General features: G+C 31.0%; 1 protein-coding gene across 1 annotated transcript; it reads right to left on the bottom strand.

The window, feature by feature from the left end:
• Positions 1 to 688: 688 nt before the first annotated feature.
• LOC148233753 (uncharacterized) lies at positions 689 to 19,080 on the bottom strand. The gene is made up of 20 exons (XM_088188954.1): positions 18,952 to 19,080; positions 18,740 to 18,868; positions 15,678 to 15,821; positions 15,018 to 15,187; positions 14,730 to 14,944; positions 14,579 to 14,665; positions 14,208 to 14,515; positions 10,875 to 11,008; positions 10,470 to 10,803; positions 10,136 to 10,244; positions 9,442 to 9,482; positions 7,739 to 7,867; positions 4,872 to 5,015; positions 3,329 to 3,498; positions 3,055 to 3,269; positions 2,904 to 2,990; positions 2,531 to 2,838; positions 1,550 to 1,683; positions 1,147 to 1,483; positions 689 to 924 (listed from the first exon to the last, which is right to left on the bottom strand). Exons 1-20 carry the CDS (start codon positions 19,012 to 19,014, stop codon positions 826 to 828), a joined length of 3,357 nt encoding a protein of 1,118 aa, XP_088045080.1. The 5' UTR covers positions 19,015 to 19,080; the 3' UTR covers positions 689 to 825.
• Positions 19,081 to 19,091: the final 11 nt, after the last annotated feature.

Below are 19,091 nucleotides of genomic sequence, written 5' to 3'. Positions count from 1 at the left end.
TTTTTTCTTATCATTTCTTAGATGTTAGTAGCTGCATATGCAAAAAAGTTTTTGGTAAATAAAAAGGTAATATTTACGTTATAAAAAAAATAAAGTTTTTTTACCTCTTCTTTACATTTGTGCTGGCCTACACATATTTCATGTACACACAAATTAAGCTAGATCTTTTTATAGGTTCTTCATTTTAGGAACTGCATACAATACATCTTCTCATATTACGACAAGGTAATTTTTCCAACCCTCTTAATTCTCTTGGGGTAGCATTTGTAGTTGGAATAGGTGGTTAATATTTTATTTGTAACCATCCCTCCTCATATTTTTTCAATTATACTTTATGTAAATTAAAAACCTTGCATATATTTACTACCCACGTTTATTTCATAAATGATATAAGCATTTAGGATCATACTGGGGAAAATGTTGAATATTACTTTTTCCAATATTTTAGAGTTTTTCTATCATCAACTTTAGATTCGTTGCAGAAAGTTATTCATGGGATGTTCACTGTTCTGATTCTTCACTTTGAAGATTTCCCCTCTAACAAAAAAGTAGGAGGTCGGGCGTAGCCCAGTCTTCATAGGGTTCTAAGATTGGTTAAGGAAAACAGTTGCGTATAGGTTGAATCTCATGCAATTACTCTCTATGGTTTATATTTTTTTACTCATAAATTGTAATAAAACAGTTCATATTATTCACATATTTATTAGGAAATATAACTGCGAATTAATAAAATTACATTTAACAACAATACTTTTATATTAACAAATCCTAACATTAGCGTAGTATAGGCCTGGTCAAATTCAATTCTAAGCTTTCCTGAACCACCTATGTTGATTTGCGTCGAGCCAATCTGAGTGATTTGAATGGGCTTACTCTCTTTTTAATAGTCCTAATGCGTGTCGGAGTCGTGTTTAGACCTTGTTCCTGTTTAATATTGAATTATTTTTATTATATAAGATTCATTTTGTCTTATATTCTATATTAACTATACCATTCCTTTAATTCATGTATATGATTCATGCTTCATGCTTTTATGTAAATATACAATGAGAAATATACAAAAATAATAATATATACAAATATAATAATGAATTTAGTGTGATTTTATAAAAACCAAATGCAAACCATAAAACATAAAATATTTACATAATATATTGATGTTGAGAATGAGTTGATAGTTGAATTTGTCAATGGCATGTTGTCTTTGTTGAACGTTCTACCAAAGATTCCAAACGCTAATAGTTCCGACTGTGGTTTGATCATTGACGTTTGAATTTTTACTTCCTCAGTATCATCAAGATCTTCAATTTGATAATCAAATTGATCTACGTCTAGAGGCGCTAAATTGTACAGAAGGGAAATCGGATGATAAACTATATTGTGGCAGTTCAGAGTAGTGTTAAAGACTGGCTTTGGAGCTGTCGCTATGATTGAGATTTTTGATATTTCAATGGTCGGCTTAATATCTTTATATTTGTGGAATCTGTAAAATTTAAGAATTTTTTCATTATGATATATGTAAGGATGTGTTGTCAATATATGATATTACCTCAAACCGCACGATGATAAATCTGTGGTTGTACATGCAACAATCGCACATTCCATAAAACCTCCTGTAACGTAGCGGAAAGATCGAACACCATTAAACATAACTGCTCTATAAACGTAATGCTTCGTACCGGTCTGATGAAAAGTTTTTTGATTATGTTTTAATTTACAAAAATCAGTGGATTTAGTTCAATGAGTTATAATTTATCCATAGTAATTCTGTAATTATTTTTTACTACTAACAGTTTCTTATGACAAAATTTAAAATACTATAGTACTTCAAATTTTGTCATTACACAAATATGTAGTATGATACATATTTGTAAAGGGTAATCCAACTTTTTTAAAAAAAAAAGCTTTTATTAATCAAACATTATATTTAATATTTCATTAATTAAATTAAATAATTAATTAATTCCGCCTGCTCTTAAACCGTTGGTTTCTTTAATGTGTTGACGTGGGTTATTGAGCCTACATATAATGTTTTGTAGAAAATGGAAATAAATTTATTCAAATCAACCTCTAATGTTTTCGCTGGTCCTTCATCCCGATAAGACGGTCTTACCACAAGGGTCATGGTCTCAAGAAAAAAATTGTGAGAGGAGTGGTTATATACAATCAAGCGTGTACGGTAAGCGAGTGATAAGGAAGTAACAGCGCACACTTACTAGCTTCCTACAGTTGCTAAATTAATACTTTCAAAAGATAAATGGGTTTCAGATAAAATCAAAGTGGAACGTGTGGTAGGAATAGGCAGCGCTTTATAATTAATGTTGTATTCTTTGTATACAGTGATTTATATTAGTATTTGTATTTATACATTACTATTCTACTACCCGGTTCTGTCCGAGATGTTCATGACAATGAACAGTTTTTTTCGTTTTGAAACTACACGTCAATTATTTTCCACTAGTTCAACGTCAGTTTAATAAGTTTGGGATGTTGGGAATCACAAATACATTTTTTTTATATATGTACATACCTTTTTTGAATCGAAATTAGGATTTAATTGGAGTTCAAATACGCACTCGCTGTTTTCAAACGTTAATGTGTGCTTTTGCACAGTTGCATTCTCATATATCACCGCTGAAACGTGAATTGCCATGTTTTCCGCAAGTGTATTTATACCATCTTGTTGATTAGGATCTATATCGTCCATGATTTTACTCGGAAAATATGGCGTGATACTATCTGGGGATTTAGGTACGTCTACTATTCGCATAGTTGTTTTCTTTTCCGCGGTTATTATTAGTGTAGCTGCTCCTCTTTTGCCTAAATATATTCCGCTACCTAAAATCCACATCAAAATTATTTAAAAAAGTCTGAAATAAGTACATAAAAATAGAAAAACTAACCATAACTTCCTACAACCGGATTGTTAGCATTAGCTGCCAATAAATTGACATTATGCGTGTACGCCAAAGTTTGCTGAACTTGCACAGCTTAAAGATAAATTAGTAATAAAGCAAAGTATCATCGTAAATTATTTCATAACTAAACACTTACCAGATAAAGCTGGGATTTCTGAAAACCACATCGTTGGATATGCGAAATTTTTAATCTTTTCCCGTTCGATTAACTGCAAAGTCGGCTCTTGATATAAAATATCAAAACAGATCATGTGTCCAAACTTTACATTGAAATCTGTATCAAAAATTCCCAAAGCTTTATCCAACGATTCAGTGTAATCTTTTTCTCCGAACAAATGTATCTTTCGATACCTAAACAGATATTATATAATCTTAAAAATAAACTTTGTTCATGTTTTAAAATTACTTACACTGATATTATTTCTCCTTTTCTATCAAACACGACGTTTGTATTAAAATAAAGCTCGTTATCTTTATTACAATTAGTGTGTACGGTTTCGTTACAATCAATGTATTCGGCAACATTTACAACGACATAAATTTGTTCGTCCCTGGCAGCGCACGATAGTTCTTTTAATATCTGTAAGAATATATTAGGCAAGTAATTTTTATCGATCGAATTTATTTAAATTGAGTATTGCACTTCCAAAAATACTTCATCTTACAAAATATACTAAGTTCGTTGGAAAGATTAATTAAAATCACATAAATCAGAATAACGGAAAGATTGTAAATGTACAGAGTTTGTTATAAAAAATTGCCCAACTTAGAGTACATTTTATAATGAATTCCGGAGTGCAGCCGCAACATTGAAAAACCTCCATTAATAATTAAGGAATTTTGCCATCTTAATAAACATTCGGCAATTTAGATTTCAACGTACAGAATTCGTACACATTCCGTTTATTTATTTTTAATAAGTTTGATAGAAAAACAAAGCGTTAGCTTTGCTAGATAAATTATTATTCTTAACAAAACAAGTTTTTTTTTATAAATATAAGTCTATTCACGCTCATTAGGCCTGTGATTGGTAAAGATCAGTATGGATGAGAAAAAGAGGAGTGTTGTTCACTTTCCACTTAATTCACTTAAATGAATGTAGGCTTTTTGACATAATCTAGATTGATAAGATTTGTTCTCATCGATTCAGTGGCTTATTTAACGCAAACAATAAGGGGGGGGTAAGGTTGTATGTCAGTAGTAGGGGTAGGAATTGTGTTCATGCGCGAGAGTCATATGATTATTACTTTTATATCAACTCTGATAAATTCCTTCTGAAAAATATTCACTATACTACGTTTCTTCAAACAGAGTCACTTTAAGTCGATTCATTTTATCATTATTCATAAGTGAAAAAGAGATGACAACTTTGGGTGTACGCCCCACCAATTTGCTCTAAAGTACAAGATGCTGATATACGTTCACTGTACATACTTATATTATTCCTTTCTATACTTTAAACAAATTAGTTACTAAATTTGTTTATGTTGAAATAGTAAAAGTTATAAGCTATCAAAATCAATAAATTATCAATCGTTATTATTCACGTATGTATAGCGATAATAATTTGAAGACGTCCGTGCGCTGCGAGTGTCGGAATAACAATGAAATAGTTGGAACGTATATGACAACTTTACCCGGCGCAAGCGGACCAATGAAATGCCGTTGTGAAGTACAAGATATGCCTCAAAGTGACTCTGTTAAATGAAACGAAGTAAAGTCTTAAATCCAATGCATTTTAAGCAAGAAGATTTCTCGGCACAATTGTAAATGTTACTAATGAATCTGTAAGTTGATAGTTCATAGTACGATAAACATAGTTTGCTGCTGTAATTTATATCAAAAGAGCAAAATAAATATTAAAAATATTCTTTAATAAATTATTATCGCTGAAAAAAATCTGCTTCTCTATTGATCAACAAAACTATATTATAATATTTTACATTAGCTTACATTAATATCCTCTCTGTTTAATGTGTTTTCATTGCACGGAATGACATGATCTTTTTCGGAAGGCACTTTAGTTTTAAAATCATGTGAAGTACCGTCCCAAATTCTATTAAGCGTTGCTTCAGGAAACACTATAATATCCACCATCTAAAATAAAAAATAAAATATGTACTACATACATTGTTGCTTATGTATACTATAATTAAGCCAGTTCATAAATGCGTACGTATATTTTTAAGCTTTGTATTATTTTATTCAATGTTATCTGAGATAATTGTGAAATAGTAGGGTATAGGGCTTCTAAATAACCGACCGAAAAAAAATCGGTTTTTGTTTTTTTACAAAGCAATTCGTCCTCGAAAAATTAAGATATTTCGTATGCTAATAAATATGTATTTGTATTAAATTATGCAAAAAATAATAATTTCGCTCCTTATAAATATAGTATTCATGGTAAAATATTCAGAAATAGATAATGAAATGCAAAAAAAAGTATGTTTTATATTTGAGAATATATTAGGTAATCCCGGAATTAATGTCGTTTTTTTAATAGGCAACTTTGGCTTAGTATTTTTGGGTCCGATGAGCAGTGAATACGTGCGTTGTAATTTTTTTCTTTTCTGTGATCCTTTGCCTTTCTTTTAAACAAAAAAAACTTTTCTACCCCATTTACAAACAATGGCAGAGACGTGTCCTTCGGAAACACATTTAAGAAACTGTATGCTGTTTTCGTTTCATTCAAAAAAAACTGCGACAGAAGCAACAGAATGCATTTATGACATTTACGATGATATACTGGACAAAAGAAAGTGCCAAAGTGGGTTCAAAAAATTTCCAACGGGCAATCTCGATTTGAAGGACGAGCTTCGAAGTGGACGGCCCAGTCTAGTGGATAGTCCAGCTCTAAAGGCGGAAATCGAAGCAAATCCGATTATGACCATTGATGAATTATCGAAGAAAGTCGGCACATCACGGTCGAACACCCATCGTTATCTTGAGAAACTGCGAAAAGTTAAAAAATAAGGTATCTCGGTTCCTCACGCGCTCACCGACGCAACAAAGCTCAACGCCTCAACACATGCAAAATACTGCAAGAAAAGCAACATTTTACCCCGTTTCTCCATGACTTTATCACCAGAGACGAAAAATGGGTTCTTTATCATGATATAAAAAAATAGAAACAATGGTTAAATCGAGGTCAAACCCCAATTCCAACACCAAAACCAGGACTACATCCTCGGAAAGCATTATTGTGTGTGTGGTGGGATTCGAAAGGTGTAATTTATTATGATGTTTTAAAACAAGGGCAAACTGTTACTGCAGCCCTCTATTGTGAACAGATGGACAAATTAAATACGACGTTACAAAAAATTAGACCTGCTCTTGTGAATAAAAGTAATGTCATTCTTCAACATGATAACGCCCAGCCGCATGTTGCCGATATTACCCGTAAAAAAATCCAGGACCTTAGCTGGGATGTTTTATTGCATCCACCCTATTCTCTGGACTTGGTACCGAGCAACTTTCACTTATTTCGCTTTTTAGAAACGCAATTAGGGAACAAAAAATTCGACAATTCGACAAAAACTGAAATCGGGTCTTTCGGAGTTCTTCGAATCTAAACCAAAAGCCTTTTATGAATAAGGAATTTTAGATCTAGTAACAAGATGGCAAAGAGTCGTAGATAACACTAGAAATTACTTTGTATTAAAAAAATATTAAATAATTGAAAAAAAAAATAAGTTTGAGTTTTAATAAAAAACGACATTAATTCCGGGATTACCTAATATGTAAATACATTAATTATTTTTCTTTGCAAAATAGATAAACAAAATAAATGGTTAAAAAATTATATACGACGTCTCTGGGGACGCGTATTACCAATTAGAGTATGAGTGGTGCGAAAACGATCCATGGTTATTCGAATATCTTGCTCAGATGGACGTTTATGTCGACCGTAAAATAAACGTAGCATACGGTAAGTTTCGTGAACTGAACCACGATTTTCGAAATTAATTTACACAATTTGCCAGCGTTCTTCTGGCGTAAGTCTATTCATAGTGAAATGGCTGTCGCTAGAAAAGTGTTGTCAATTGGAAATCAAACTTCTAAAAAAATACTCTTTATTTTCCTTACAAATGCTAACTAAGAATATGTGTCTTTGAGTTCAATGTCATACAATTTATCTAATTTTTGATGTAATCACTTTTAAGCAACAATAAAAACTCTTTATTACATCCTACTGTACATAATCAAAGTTCATGCGAACTTTGACCTTGCCACACATTTTTACAACAGTGGATCAAGACCATGTTTTTAATATCAGTTCAAAAAAGTAAGTTGTTATGATATACTGTGAACAAAGAAAAAAATAGATATTTCTTGTTATTTTCTTAAGAAAAAAAAAATTTGAAGAAAAAAAATCAAGTATTTTTTGTGATCAGTCGGTCGCCTTCAAATGCAGAACCGGTTTGTGGAGAGATACACAGGACAGTATTGGTCTGTCTATTTTAATATATTATTTACCCTTTCACTATTGTGAACACCAAACACCAGATCACCAAAACAAAGTTCTACAGCCCTACGTCGACGTATCCCGTACATCGAGGAACCAATAACAAGGCTGAAATTTAAAAGCATATCATTGCTCTCGTCTGCTAATGTCCTTTATGTAACCTGATTTACCGTCAGTTTTGGCTCAGCTTATACAAACGTGTTGTCAGATTAATGATTGAGCCTAATCTACCAAGCTAAATATTTATGAACGTACCTATTTATACCAACGCGTTACTTCAGAAAATAAGATAATATGGTCTAAATACGTACGAATTTATGGACTGACTTGCAATGTACATATATTAAAAGTAAACCTTTTTGGATGCCTTAGCGATATAATCTACATACTCATCTAAAGCATGTTGTACTGTTTCTCGTACTGTTCCATTTCTTTGTTGGTGATATTCAACAACGGCCGCTTTGTATGTAGGAGAATCTAATGACTAAAAACAATTATAATAATAAAGATAATTATGTTTGTATTTAACAATGTTAATATAGTAATACATTCATATACCATGTTGTTCCATTAGCGTTTTTTATCTTACATTTAAAAATCTGTAAATTTTTATAAAATAACGATAATTTTACTGTTTTTTAACAGTATTTGTATCAATGATGCTTTTAAGTAACGATATATTTTTTGTTTAGATATTTTCAACCTTAAATTAACAATCGAAATGGAGATAAATACTCTCAGTTTAGCTATACTATGCTTTATGAGTTTCACTTAGGTCATAGCAGTAAAAAAACATATGTAATGGTTAGGGATGCCATTAAATTTAAAAAATGTCAAATGTGGTTCTAAAAATTTCGTTCCAGGAATTTTGCTATTGAATATCTACGTAATGGAGAGTTGTTAGTGAGGATATTAGGGCTGCCATCAAAGTAGGTCCAAGATTAATAATACAGAACTAGTGTCATAAAGGAGCAAAAATAATGTTCTAATTCACTTATTGTAATTATTTTATTTTTTTCATTTGTTGTCTCTAATAAATATTTGAATTAATTATTTACAGTCGAAGCAACGTCTAGCGTTCGGCCTCCGTTCACAAATCCCACTCTGATTCTCCTTCTTACCAGTGGGTCGGGCCTATTTATACGGTTACATAAAAATTGAGAAATATCCTACGATAACATAAACAATAATATAATAATATATATAAAAGGATATTTAAGTGATAACATTATCTGTATATTTATAACACTAGCACAAAAGCTCAACGTGTCGTTTACATCAGTTCAGATATTTAAAAAGATAAAAGCAGTTTTAATTTTTTAACAAAACTCGCACAGCGAATTTCAATATGCCAATAAAATATGATTCTAAAACGAAAATACTTATTTTTGAGTGAAATTGTTATTAAAGATGAAACACGACGCGACGTAAAAAGCAGTAGTTAGATGCCAATCAACCCCCAATTCCAACCCCGAGAACAGGATTATACCCCAATAAGATAATGTAATAAGCAGACAATTACGACAGACACATAGTATGCTCAGCTAATTCGTTTAATAGCTACTCAAATCATAATAAAAACCTTTCCTTATGAATTAAAGAATTTTACACCAAGACAGCGTTTGCCCTTATGTATCCAAGAAGCCGATAGAAAAAATCAATGGATTTTCTTTGGAATTCTTTTCTCACTCACCGTATTCCTTAAGACATTGCTCTAAACGAATATCATATATTTAAATCTCTGTAACAGTCTTTAGGTGAAAATTTTTACAAAAACGACATTAAATAATTTGTAGCTACCAAAAATATATTTTTTTTAAGTCAGATATAAAAATATTGATTAACATGTTCAAAATAATTGTAGAAAAAAAAAGAGAATATGTAATTTACTAAAAGTATTACACGTTTTAATTTTTAACTCATTTAACCCGCACTTAAAAAAGCAGACTTATAGAACAACCTGATATATACATACATACATACTAATGCATTATATACTACGTAAAAATATAACTTAAACATTGTTCAAAATTAATTTTTAATCAATTAATCACTCACCAATAATTTACTCTCAGAACAAGAAAACAATGATATCAACACTAAGAAATAAACAGCGTTTGTTTTTTGAATTATCATATTGATACGCAACAACGAACAAAGAAGCTTCTATGACAACAAAAATCAACTGACAGCAATACTATCAAATTACTTCTATATATAAACTTGGACTTACAGGGGTAATAAACTTATTTTTTAAATAATCGTAGAATCAATATCAACGATTTATCAGTTAATTTAAATATGTAAATATGTACACATTAAAATGACAAGATTATTCAGATATGTTTTTAAATTACCATTGTGGATTATCACAGCATAACCTATCACTTGTTAGCATTATAAGGCTGCTGAGGAATATTGATCCACAAAATCTATGTTACAAAGTTCGTACATACTTTCATTCTTTCTCCCAACACTGATATCTCTTATTTAATGGTTTCGAGCCGGTTTATCTAACCGCAGACAGCCCAGGTAGGAGGTTGGGCCTAACTAAGTCCGTGCGGTTTACTGAAGTGAAAGCACGCTTGGATAAGTGTCACAGTTGCATATTGTAATAAAACAATTCAATATTCTTTACATATTTAATAAGAAAATAAAACTAAAAGCTTACAAAATAACAATTCACAGCAATAATTTTATATTAACAAAACTCGACTTTAGCGTAGTATAGGCCTGATTGGGTTTAATTCTTAGTCTTCCTCAACATGTATTGACTTGCGCCGAGCCAATCCAAGTGCTTTGAATGGGCTTATTTTCTTTTTTAAAACTTTCCGAGTCCGAGTAATGTTCTTATGTGTTTCCTGTTTTATATTGATTAAATTTGTATTATTATATGTAGGATTCATTTTGTTTGTTTTTGTATTATATATGTAATATACCATTCCTTCGATTCATGTTTATGATTCATGCTTCATGCTAATGTAAATTTATACAATGAGAAATATACAAAAATAATAATATTTACAACAAATAATTTAGTATGATTTTATAAACAAAATGCAAACCATAGAACATAAAATAATTACATAATAATTTGTTGTTGAGAACGTGTTACTAGTTGAATTTGTCAACGGCATGTTGTCTTTGTTGAACGTTCTACCAAAGATTCCAAACGCCAATAGTTCTGACTGTGGTTTAATCATTGATGTTTGAATTTTTACTCGCTCTTCATTAAGATCTTCAATTTGATAATCGAAATGATCAACGTCTAGAGGCGCTAAATTGTACAGAAGGGAAATCGGATGATAAACTATATTGTGGCAGTTCAGTGTAGTGTTAAAGACTGGCTTTGGAGCTGTCGCTTTGATTGTGATTTTTGATATTTCAACAGTCGGTTTAATATCTTTATACTTGTCGAATCTGTAAAATTAATGTTTTTTCATTAGGATATTAATATTAGGGTGTGTTGTTAATATAATATATAATATTACCTCAAACCGCACGATGATAAATCTGTGGTTGTACATGCAACAATCACACATTCTATAAAACCTCCTGTAACGTAGCTGAAAGATCGAACTCCATTAAACATCACTGCTCTATAAACGTAATGCTTCGTACCAGTCTGAAAAGTATTTTCAAACACGTTAATTATGTTTTATTTTATTTATTATTTAATTATGACTGCTATTACAAGTATGCAAAAAGATACATATAGCATTAAAAAGCTGACAAACTGGTTTTCATATTTGACGACTAGGATTAGGAGTATGACAGTTACTCGCTTGACGATGTAGTTTTGTTGGTATGGAAATATAATTATTACTTTGTGTGATTTATACATAGAGATTGTAAAATGTCACCGGAAATTTTATTCAAGCGCGAAGAAAAGCAATAAAACATATCTTATACTGGTATTATTCTCGCCTCTTCTGATTTTAAAAGTGCAGATGACCGAAAATGAATATTTATGTAAGAAGCAAGCCACTGATAAAATAATTTTGTTGAAGTAACTCTGTGCTATGCGAAAATCACGCGGCTAAAAATGACCCGTTGATTAAGTGTTAAATGAATTCTGTTTCCGATTTCAGTCTAATATTGTCAAGTGACATAAACATACTTGCACTCTTATTATTTAAATATTCTATATTTTTAAGTTACAAATATTTTATTAAATTAACAAATTGCAATTTTATCAAATAAATATGAATGAAATACATAAACTAAATACAATAGAACATTTTTTCATTAGAAGAAATGTATCCCAATATTATAATATAGCATTTGAAGAGTGTTCTGCTAATTTAGGTCAAAGATTAAAAAATGGCCGTGTTTTGAGCGAGTACATTTAGAACTGTATCAGCTGTTTGGTTATTGTGTCGACAGCGGCACTGTAAAGGAAACAGTTTGAATTTAACTTTAATATATTACCTAATTTATATAAAACTAACGTTAGATTGGATATATATACACTTAAAATCTGTTTTCCTGTAAAAATGTCGTGGAAGGTCCTTGGGCCCACGCCCTCCTTCCGCGGTCGCATCAGGCTCATGAGTTTCGGCCCATGAGCGACCGGATATTACCTAGCCTGGCTTTCGCGCCTGCATACTGCGCATACAGACGCTAGGTCAGGCCTCCTTCCTAGGTCATCACGAGATACGACCTGGACGGGTAGACCATCGCGATTTAGCTACTGATGGTCTCCGGCATCACTATCTTTTTTGGAGACGGAATAAAAATGTCGTAATGGCCAAGAGATGCTTGGACCTATCCGAGTGGAAAACTTCCGCTCGGTTTTATACCACTAATCTCCTTAACGTGCGGATGCGGGGGTATTGAACCTACGTATTATGTTTTATAAAAGCCAGATATAAAATGATTAAAACCAATCTCAAGTGGTTTTGTTGGTTCTTCAACCCGATAATACGTCAAGAAGAAAAATCAGGAAGGGAGAAGTTACTCAATAAACGTAAATTGTATGATGGGCGAATGGTAAAGCGGTGACAGTGCGCATTTGCACACACATATAAAATATAAAAGATTAGAATAATTTAACAGAGCAGAGTCAAATTGAATAATGAGACATATCAAGAGCATTTGCCTTAAGAACTATTTACATAATGCTAATTCACTTGATAGTTTCTGTAACAGTGACGAACGAAGCTGTAACAAACTGAAACTCATCTGCGATATTGCTGCACTCGAAAACATTAAAAGTATGAAGTAATATATAGTAATTCTACTCAGACTTTATCGTGAAGTGGGTAAAAAATTTTCAGTATTAGTAAAAAGGAGAGAAAAAAGTGAAACATGATTTTCTATTAAAAAAATATTTTTTAAATCGGTGGGATGTGGTTTACTGGTATCAGAATATAAGTACCCCATAACATCGTTGCCAAATCGCTAGCTGTTTGTAAAAAAAATATTACGTAGACTTTTCCCACCCCAAGTCGTCGCATTGGCCAGATGGTAGAGGGTAGGATAGGGTAGGCTATAAGCGCGAACATAGTGTACACTTCTTTTCTGAATACACGTTTTCCATCTTGAACGAAGTAGTCCGAAAATTACTTTTTACTACTTTGTTTTCGACATGGAAGTGATCTGAATTGACACCTAGCGAAACTACGCCGAATATCGACCGTAACTTAAAAAATCAAGAAAGCAGCCGCTTTCTCGGACACTGCATGTCTTAATGCATGTTAAAATTGGTCCAGCCACGAAAAATCCAAGAATTCAAGAGACAATGTGATGCAAATAACAACAACATATCTATTATAATTACACAAATCATATGCGATTGCGAAAAATAATTATAATTTATTACACTTTCGAGATTGGCTGAGGCGTAGTGAAAAATCCAATGATACACATGGTGTCTGTTGGAAGAGATGATTTCTCGGAACCAAAAATCAATCAGAGAAGTGAAATTATACTAAAATTTCTTTCGACAAGGTATACTTTCTACTGTTTTTTGATAAACAATTCTTGTCAAGGCTCTGAAAAGTGATGTTATTTTCGATGGCGTGGCAAACGGTCGTCACAACATCAACAATTATGTATCCTATAAGATCAACGTGCGACCGCAAGGTACACACAAAATAGATATGTACATATATTGTATTTTTTTAACTTGCTTTAACTTATTATTGCATACATTAGAAAAAATGCAATTAGAAACTGGTAGTGGCATATATGGTAGAGAAATCTGTCTCATAAAGATTAATTGGAGCAAATAATAATCGAGTTTTAAGTGAAATAACATATAGTACAAGAAACTGTGAAACTTTTACATTAATTCAAACAGAAGTAAGTGAAGCCGAATTTCAAGATCATTTTTAACACCTTATTAATATCCTAGTCACAGAAAAATTACACGAAACTAATACTTTCAAAATGTAAATTTGTTTCGGATAAAATCAAACTGAAAAGTGTAAGATAAACATACATGGCTTATCATCAATATTGTGTACTTTTAAATATCGCGATTTATATAAGTATTTGTATTTATACATCACTATTACCTGATGCTGCCAGAGATTGGAATATTATAAAATTCAAAATGGTGTCTTGACTTTGACAGCTAAAAATTCCAAAACTTACAATGCAAGTTAAAAATAGTTGCTTTGACCCAAGCATTTCAGACATAATAAGCTGTGTAAATTTCATGACGCCAGATTTTGCTGCTTTAGCAAACAGATGTTTGTTTTGTATTGCAGATACACGTAAACCCTTTATTTAAGAATAGGAGAACCAAATATTGTCTGCCTGTTCGATGTCAGTTTATTAAGCTTGGTAACTAATAATATACTTTTTCTGTTACATACCTTTTCTGAATCAAAATTTGGATTTAATTCCAGTTCAAATTCGCACTCGCTGTCTCCAAACGTTAATTTGTGTTTTTGCACAGTCTCATTTTCATTTATCAAAGCTGAAGTGTGAATTGTCATGTTTTCCATAAGTGTCGCAATATGATCTTGTTGATTAGGATCTATAATTTCTGTGTTTTTAGGCGGAAAATATGATGTGATACTATCTGGCGATTTGGGTACATCTGCTATTCGCATAGTTGTTTTATTTCCAGCTGTTATTATTAGTGTAGCTGCTCCTTTTTTGCCCAAAAATATTCCGCTACCTAAAAAACACATCAATTTTTTTTATAATAAAGTATGAAAAAACATAAAAATAGGAAACTAACCATAACTTCCTACAACCGGATTGTTAGCATTAGCTGCCAATAAGTTGACATTATATGTGTACGCCAAAGATTGCTGAACTTGCACAGCTTAATGATAAATTTGTAATTAATAAAAGTTACATTGTAAATCATTTCATAACTAAACACTTACCTGATAGAGCTGGGATTTCTGAAAACCACATCGTTGGATATGCGAAATTTTGAATCTTTTCCCGTTCGATTAACTGCAAAGTCGGCTCTTGATATAAAATATCAAAACAGATCATGTGTCCAAACTTTACATGGAAATCTGTATCAAATATTCCCAACGCTTTATCCAACGATTCCGTGTAACCTTCTTCTCCGTACAAATGTATCTTTCGATATCTAAACACATAAGATTGATATTATATAATCGTAAAAATAATCTTTGTTTATGCATAATAATAAAATAACTTACACTGATATTATTTTTCCATTTCTATCAAACACCACGTTTGTATTAAATTGCATCTTATTGTCTTTATTACAATCAGTTCTTTCGGTTTCTTTGCAATCAATGTATTCGGCTACATTTACAACGACATAGATTTCTCCATCCCTGGCAGCGCACGATAGTTCTTTTAAAACCTGTAAGAATACATTAAGCAAATTCTTTTTGTAAATCGAATTGGTTTAAATTGAGTATTATACTCGTAAAATAACCTAAGAACAAAAAAAATACTTAATCTTTATATACTAATATACTCACGGTGATTTTCGTACTCATAAAAATATTGTAAATTTTTATATTGTTAAGTCCATAAGTACATTAGAAAATAACGGAATGATTGTAAATGTGTAAAGTTTGTCAACGATAAATAAATGATTCCGCCTTAGGAATTGTGTTCATGCGGGAGGGTCGAATAATTAGTATTACTGCTAAATTAAACTGCGGAAAATATTACTAATGAATCTCTGAGTTGATAGTATGACAAAATTTTCAACTGTAAATGATATCAAGAAAGCAAAATAAATATTAAAAATATGCTTGAAAAAATTCTATAAATTGTTAAATATAATCTGCTTTTGTGTTGATCAACAAAACTACACTAAAACATACTATTGTATAATAGCTTACATTAATATCCTCGTTGTTTGCTGTGTTTTCATTGCATGGAATGACATGATCGTTTTCGGAAGGCACTTTAGTTATAAATTCGTTGGGTAAATCATCCCAAACTCGATTAAGCGTTGCTTCGGGAAACACTATAATATCCACCGACTAAAATAACAAATAAAAAATATAATAAATTGTAAGTTATAGACGCTATAATTATATCAGTTCATAAATGCGTGCATGTTTTTAAAAACTCTGTATTATTTTAATAAATGTTATCTGAGTGGCGTAAAACATCAGCTCAGTCTGCAAGGTGTCGTAACGGAGTGTCGAATGTTACAATAGCATTTCTGTATATTTATTTATAGATTTATGTCGTTTTGATTAACTCATTTCTGGTGTATATTGTAATACGTGTATAATGATTAATTATTATCTGTAGATTAGAAAAAAATGCGTGCATCAGGTCTTACTCTAGTGTACTGTTTATCAAAATGATTATAATTGTGAACCTGGTGCTAACCCTTGTGTGTATTGCCAGTTGTTAAAAACACCCTCTTCTCCAGTTGAGCGGCGGTGTGGCAACACTGGGAACTGTCAAAACGCCGTCACAATATTATTACCTATATGCACTTCTGATCAAAGTATATTCAAACCAAATTTTGGTCAATAGGGCTTTGACGCAAAAACAATTATCACTTTTTAGAAGTCAAAAATTCCCGTCAATAGCAGTAAAATCGATAATTGCTTTTTGCGATCTCCCATTTATTTATTAATTATACTTTAAAAAACACTGTGGAACAGAACAATATGCGAGATACGACGGCTGTCTGTACTTTTTCTTCCGCTGATATAAATATAATATGTATCTACTGGTGAAAATGTGTTTGGACTTCACTAGTGAAAATATAACTTCACTCAAAAATACACATTCACTTTAAAATTTACACATCGCATGTAAATACATAATGATATAATTTTATTTTAATTAATGAATTATTTACCTTCAAGATCATTGCAATGCTCTGGGATATATGATGTTTTTGGTGATTCCATTTCGCGCATATACAAACAAATCGCTTGATTTTCCTACACGGGAGCATGCAACACATAATTGACTATGAGAAAAACATGGATTCTCTAAATTCAATCCACATACTTGTTATGATTGACCTTGTGATTTGTTTATCGTTATTACAAAAGCCAGTTTAATTGAAAATTGCAATCGTTTGAATTGGAATTATTGGTATGCGTGATAGCAGCACATATTTTCCTTTCAATTTGCCAGTTAAAGTTTATTGACTGCCAATCTGGTATAATTGCAAATACGGGGTGGATCAACCTTTCTAAGAAAAATGATAGGAACACCAAACTTCAAATTTATGACGTGTAGTGACAATCCAGCTAAATCAACTGAATTCAAGTATTCAGTTGGATAATTTACTGCTTCATCTTGATTCATAACAGTATCTACTGATTTATAAGTATATGTTTCACCTGATAACACATGTTGAATGATGATGTTAATAACATATATATACATGTTTTTGCAGCTAATATTGCACGTACACTTAACCATTATTGACTTGTAATGTGTGATATTTTGAAATACGTATTGAATCAATTTTTCGTTTAAGTGTATGATAAATCGGTTGGTAATTTAATGCAGCCTGTTAATTCATCAATTGTATTTTTTTCATTTACAGGCATCATTTTGCCTTTAATTATAGGTGATAATGTTAAAGAAGTTCTAAATAATTTAAATAATGAATTAAGTATAATATAAATATGGTTAAAAAATAATGTAATACTTATACTAAATGAGAATAAAACTAAATATATGTTTATTAATTATAAAAATATATTAGATATTAATATAAAAATTTTAATAGATAATTCTAATATAGAGATAATTGGTAATATTAAATATTTATGAGTAATTGTAGATAAAATATTAAACTTAAAGGAACATTGTAATTACATATTACAAAAAATAGTAGAAAAATATGTTAAGTATAAACACAAAAAAATACAATAGTATTATATTGCCCCAATTTAATTATTGTGCAACAACATTAGACATGTTTAATCAATTATATTAAATTATGTTGCAAAAATTACAAAAAATTGCCAATGAGAGTAGTTTTAAATAAAAATAGATTTACTAGTTGTAGAAGTATGATTGATAGATTGGAATGGTTAAATGTTCAAGAAATATTGCAGATGAATATTTTAGTATTTATATATAAGTTAGAAAATATGTTACCTGAGTATTTTAATAAGTATTTAATAAAAAATAAAGATGTACATAGATAATTAATACTAGAAATAGAAACAATTTAAGGATAGTTAGGTATAAAAATACGAGTATGGCCAAAGGATTAATGTACGGAAGTGTGAATTTGTATAATAATATTCCTAGGATAATCTACATAAATAAAAATGTAGCGGGTTTCCTAAATAGAATAAAGAAACACCTTCGTGCATTAAGAAATAAATTACAATATATTATTTAGTCTTTTTTTCTATTCATGTGTATAATATATATGTTTAGTGTAAAAATGAGCTATATTAGCTAAATAAATTAATAAAATAATAATAATAGTAAAAATTTGTAGCTGCTGTAGGTAATGGGGAATCCCAGCTGTGATGACGAAACAATTTTTTTTCATTTCGCATTATTCAACCGCTCGAAGCGAGTTAAAAAGTCGTTGTGAACCACGGGGCTTTTTAAACGCGAGGCCGGGTTCCTAGAACGCGCTGAACCCGCCTTACACATGCTAGTATTGGCTTGTCGTTTTCGAGGTTATAATATAGTATTTCTCCTTTTATTATTGTTAATCACTAGAACAAAACAATCCAATCCTGCGTTAGTTATCCCTTACATGCTTACATCGAAGAACAAATCACAAGGTAGAAAAACATCCACCGCCAGTTCTGCCTCAGCTTCTACGAGAGTTGTCAGATTCAACAGTACATACAGATAAAGCTTTATCTAAATTTTCAGGAAAGTATTTATATATTGTATTGTGTAAATACGCACGAATTTATGGACTGACCTGGAATGTATATTAAAAGTAAACCTCTTTGGATGCTTTAGAGATGTAATCTACATACTCTTCTAAAGCGTGTTGTACTATTTCTCGTAGTGTTCCATTTCTTTGTTGGTGATATTCAACAACGGCCGCTTTGTACGTAGGAGAATCTAAAGACTAATTTATACATTATATACATATGTATTATACATAAAAAGATAATTTAAATATTGTTTGTAATTAATTAATTAATCACTCACCAATAATTTACTCTCAGAACAAGAAAACAATGATATCAACACTAAGAAACAAGCAGCGTTCATTTTTAGAATTATATTGATACGCAACAATGGACAATGAAGCTTGAGTGACAACAAAAATCAACTGACAGCATTATAAC

Source organism: Plectrocnemia conspersa, unplaced genomic scaffold, assembly GCF_051122295.1.
Source record: "Plectrocnemia conspersa isolate PC_06_02 unplaced genomic scaffold, ASM5112229v1 ptg000007l, whole genome shotgun sequence".
NCBI lineage: Eukaryota > Metazoa > Arthropoda > Insecta > Trichoptera > Polycentropodidae > Plectrocnemia > Plectrocnemia conspersa.
Note: the sequence above shows the minus strand (reverse complement) of the source record. Positions and strands in the feature narration are given on the sequence as shown.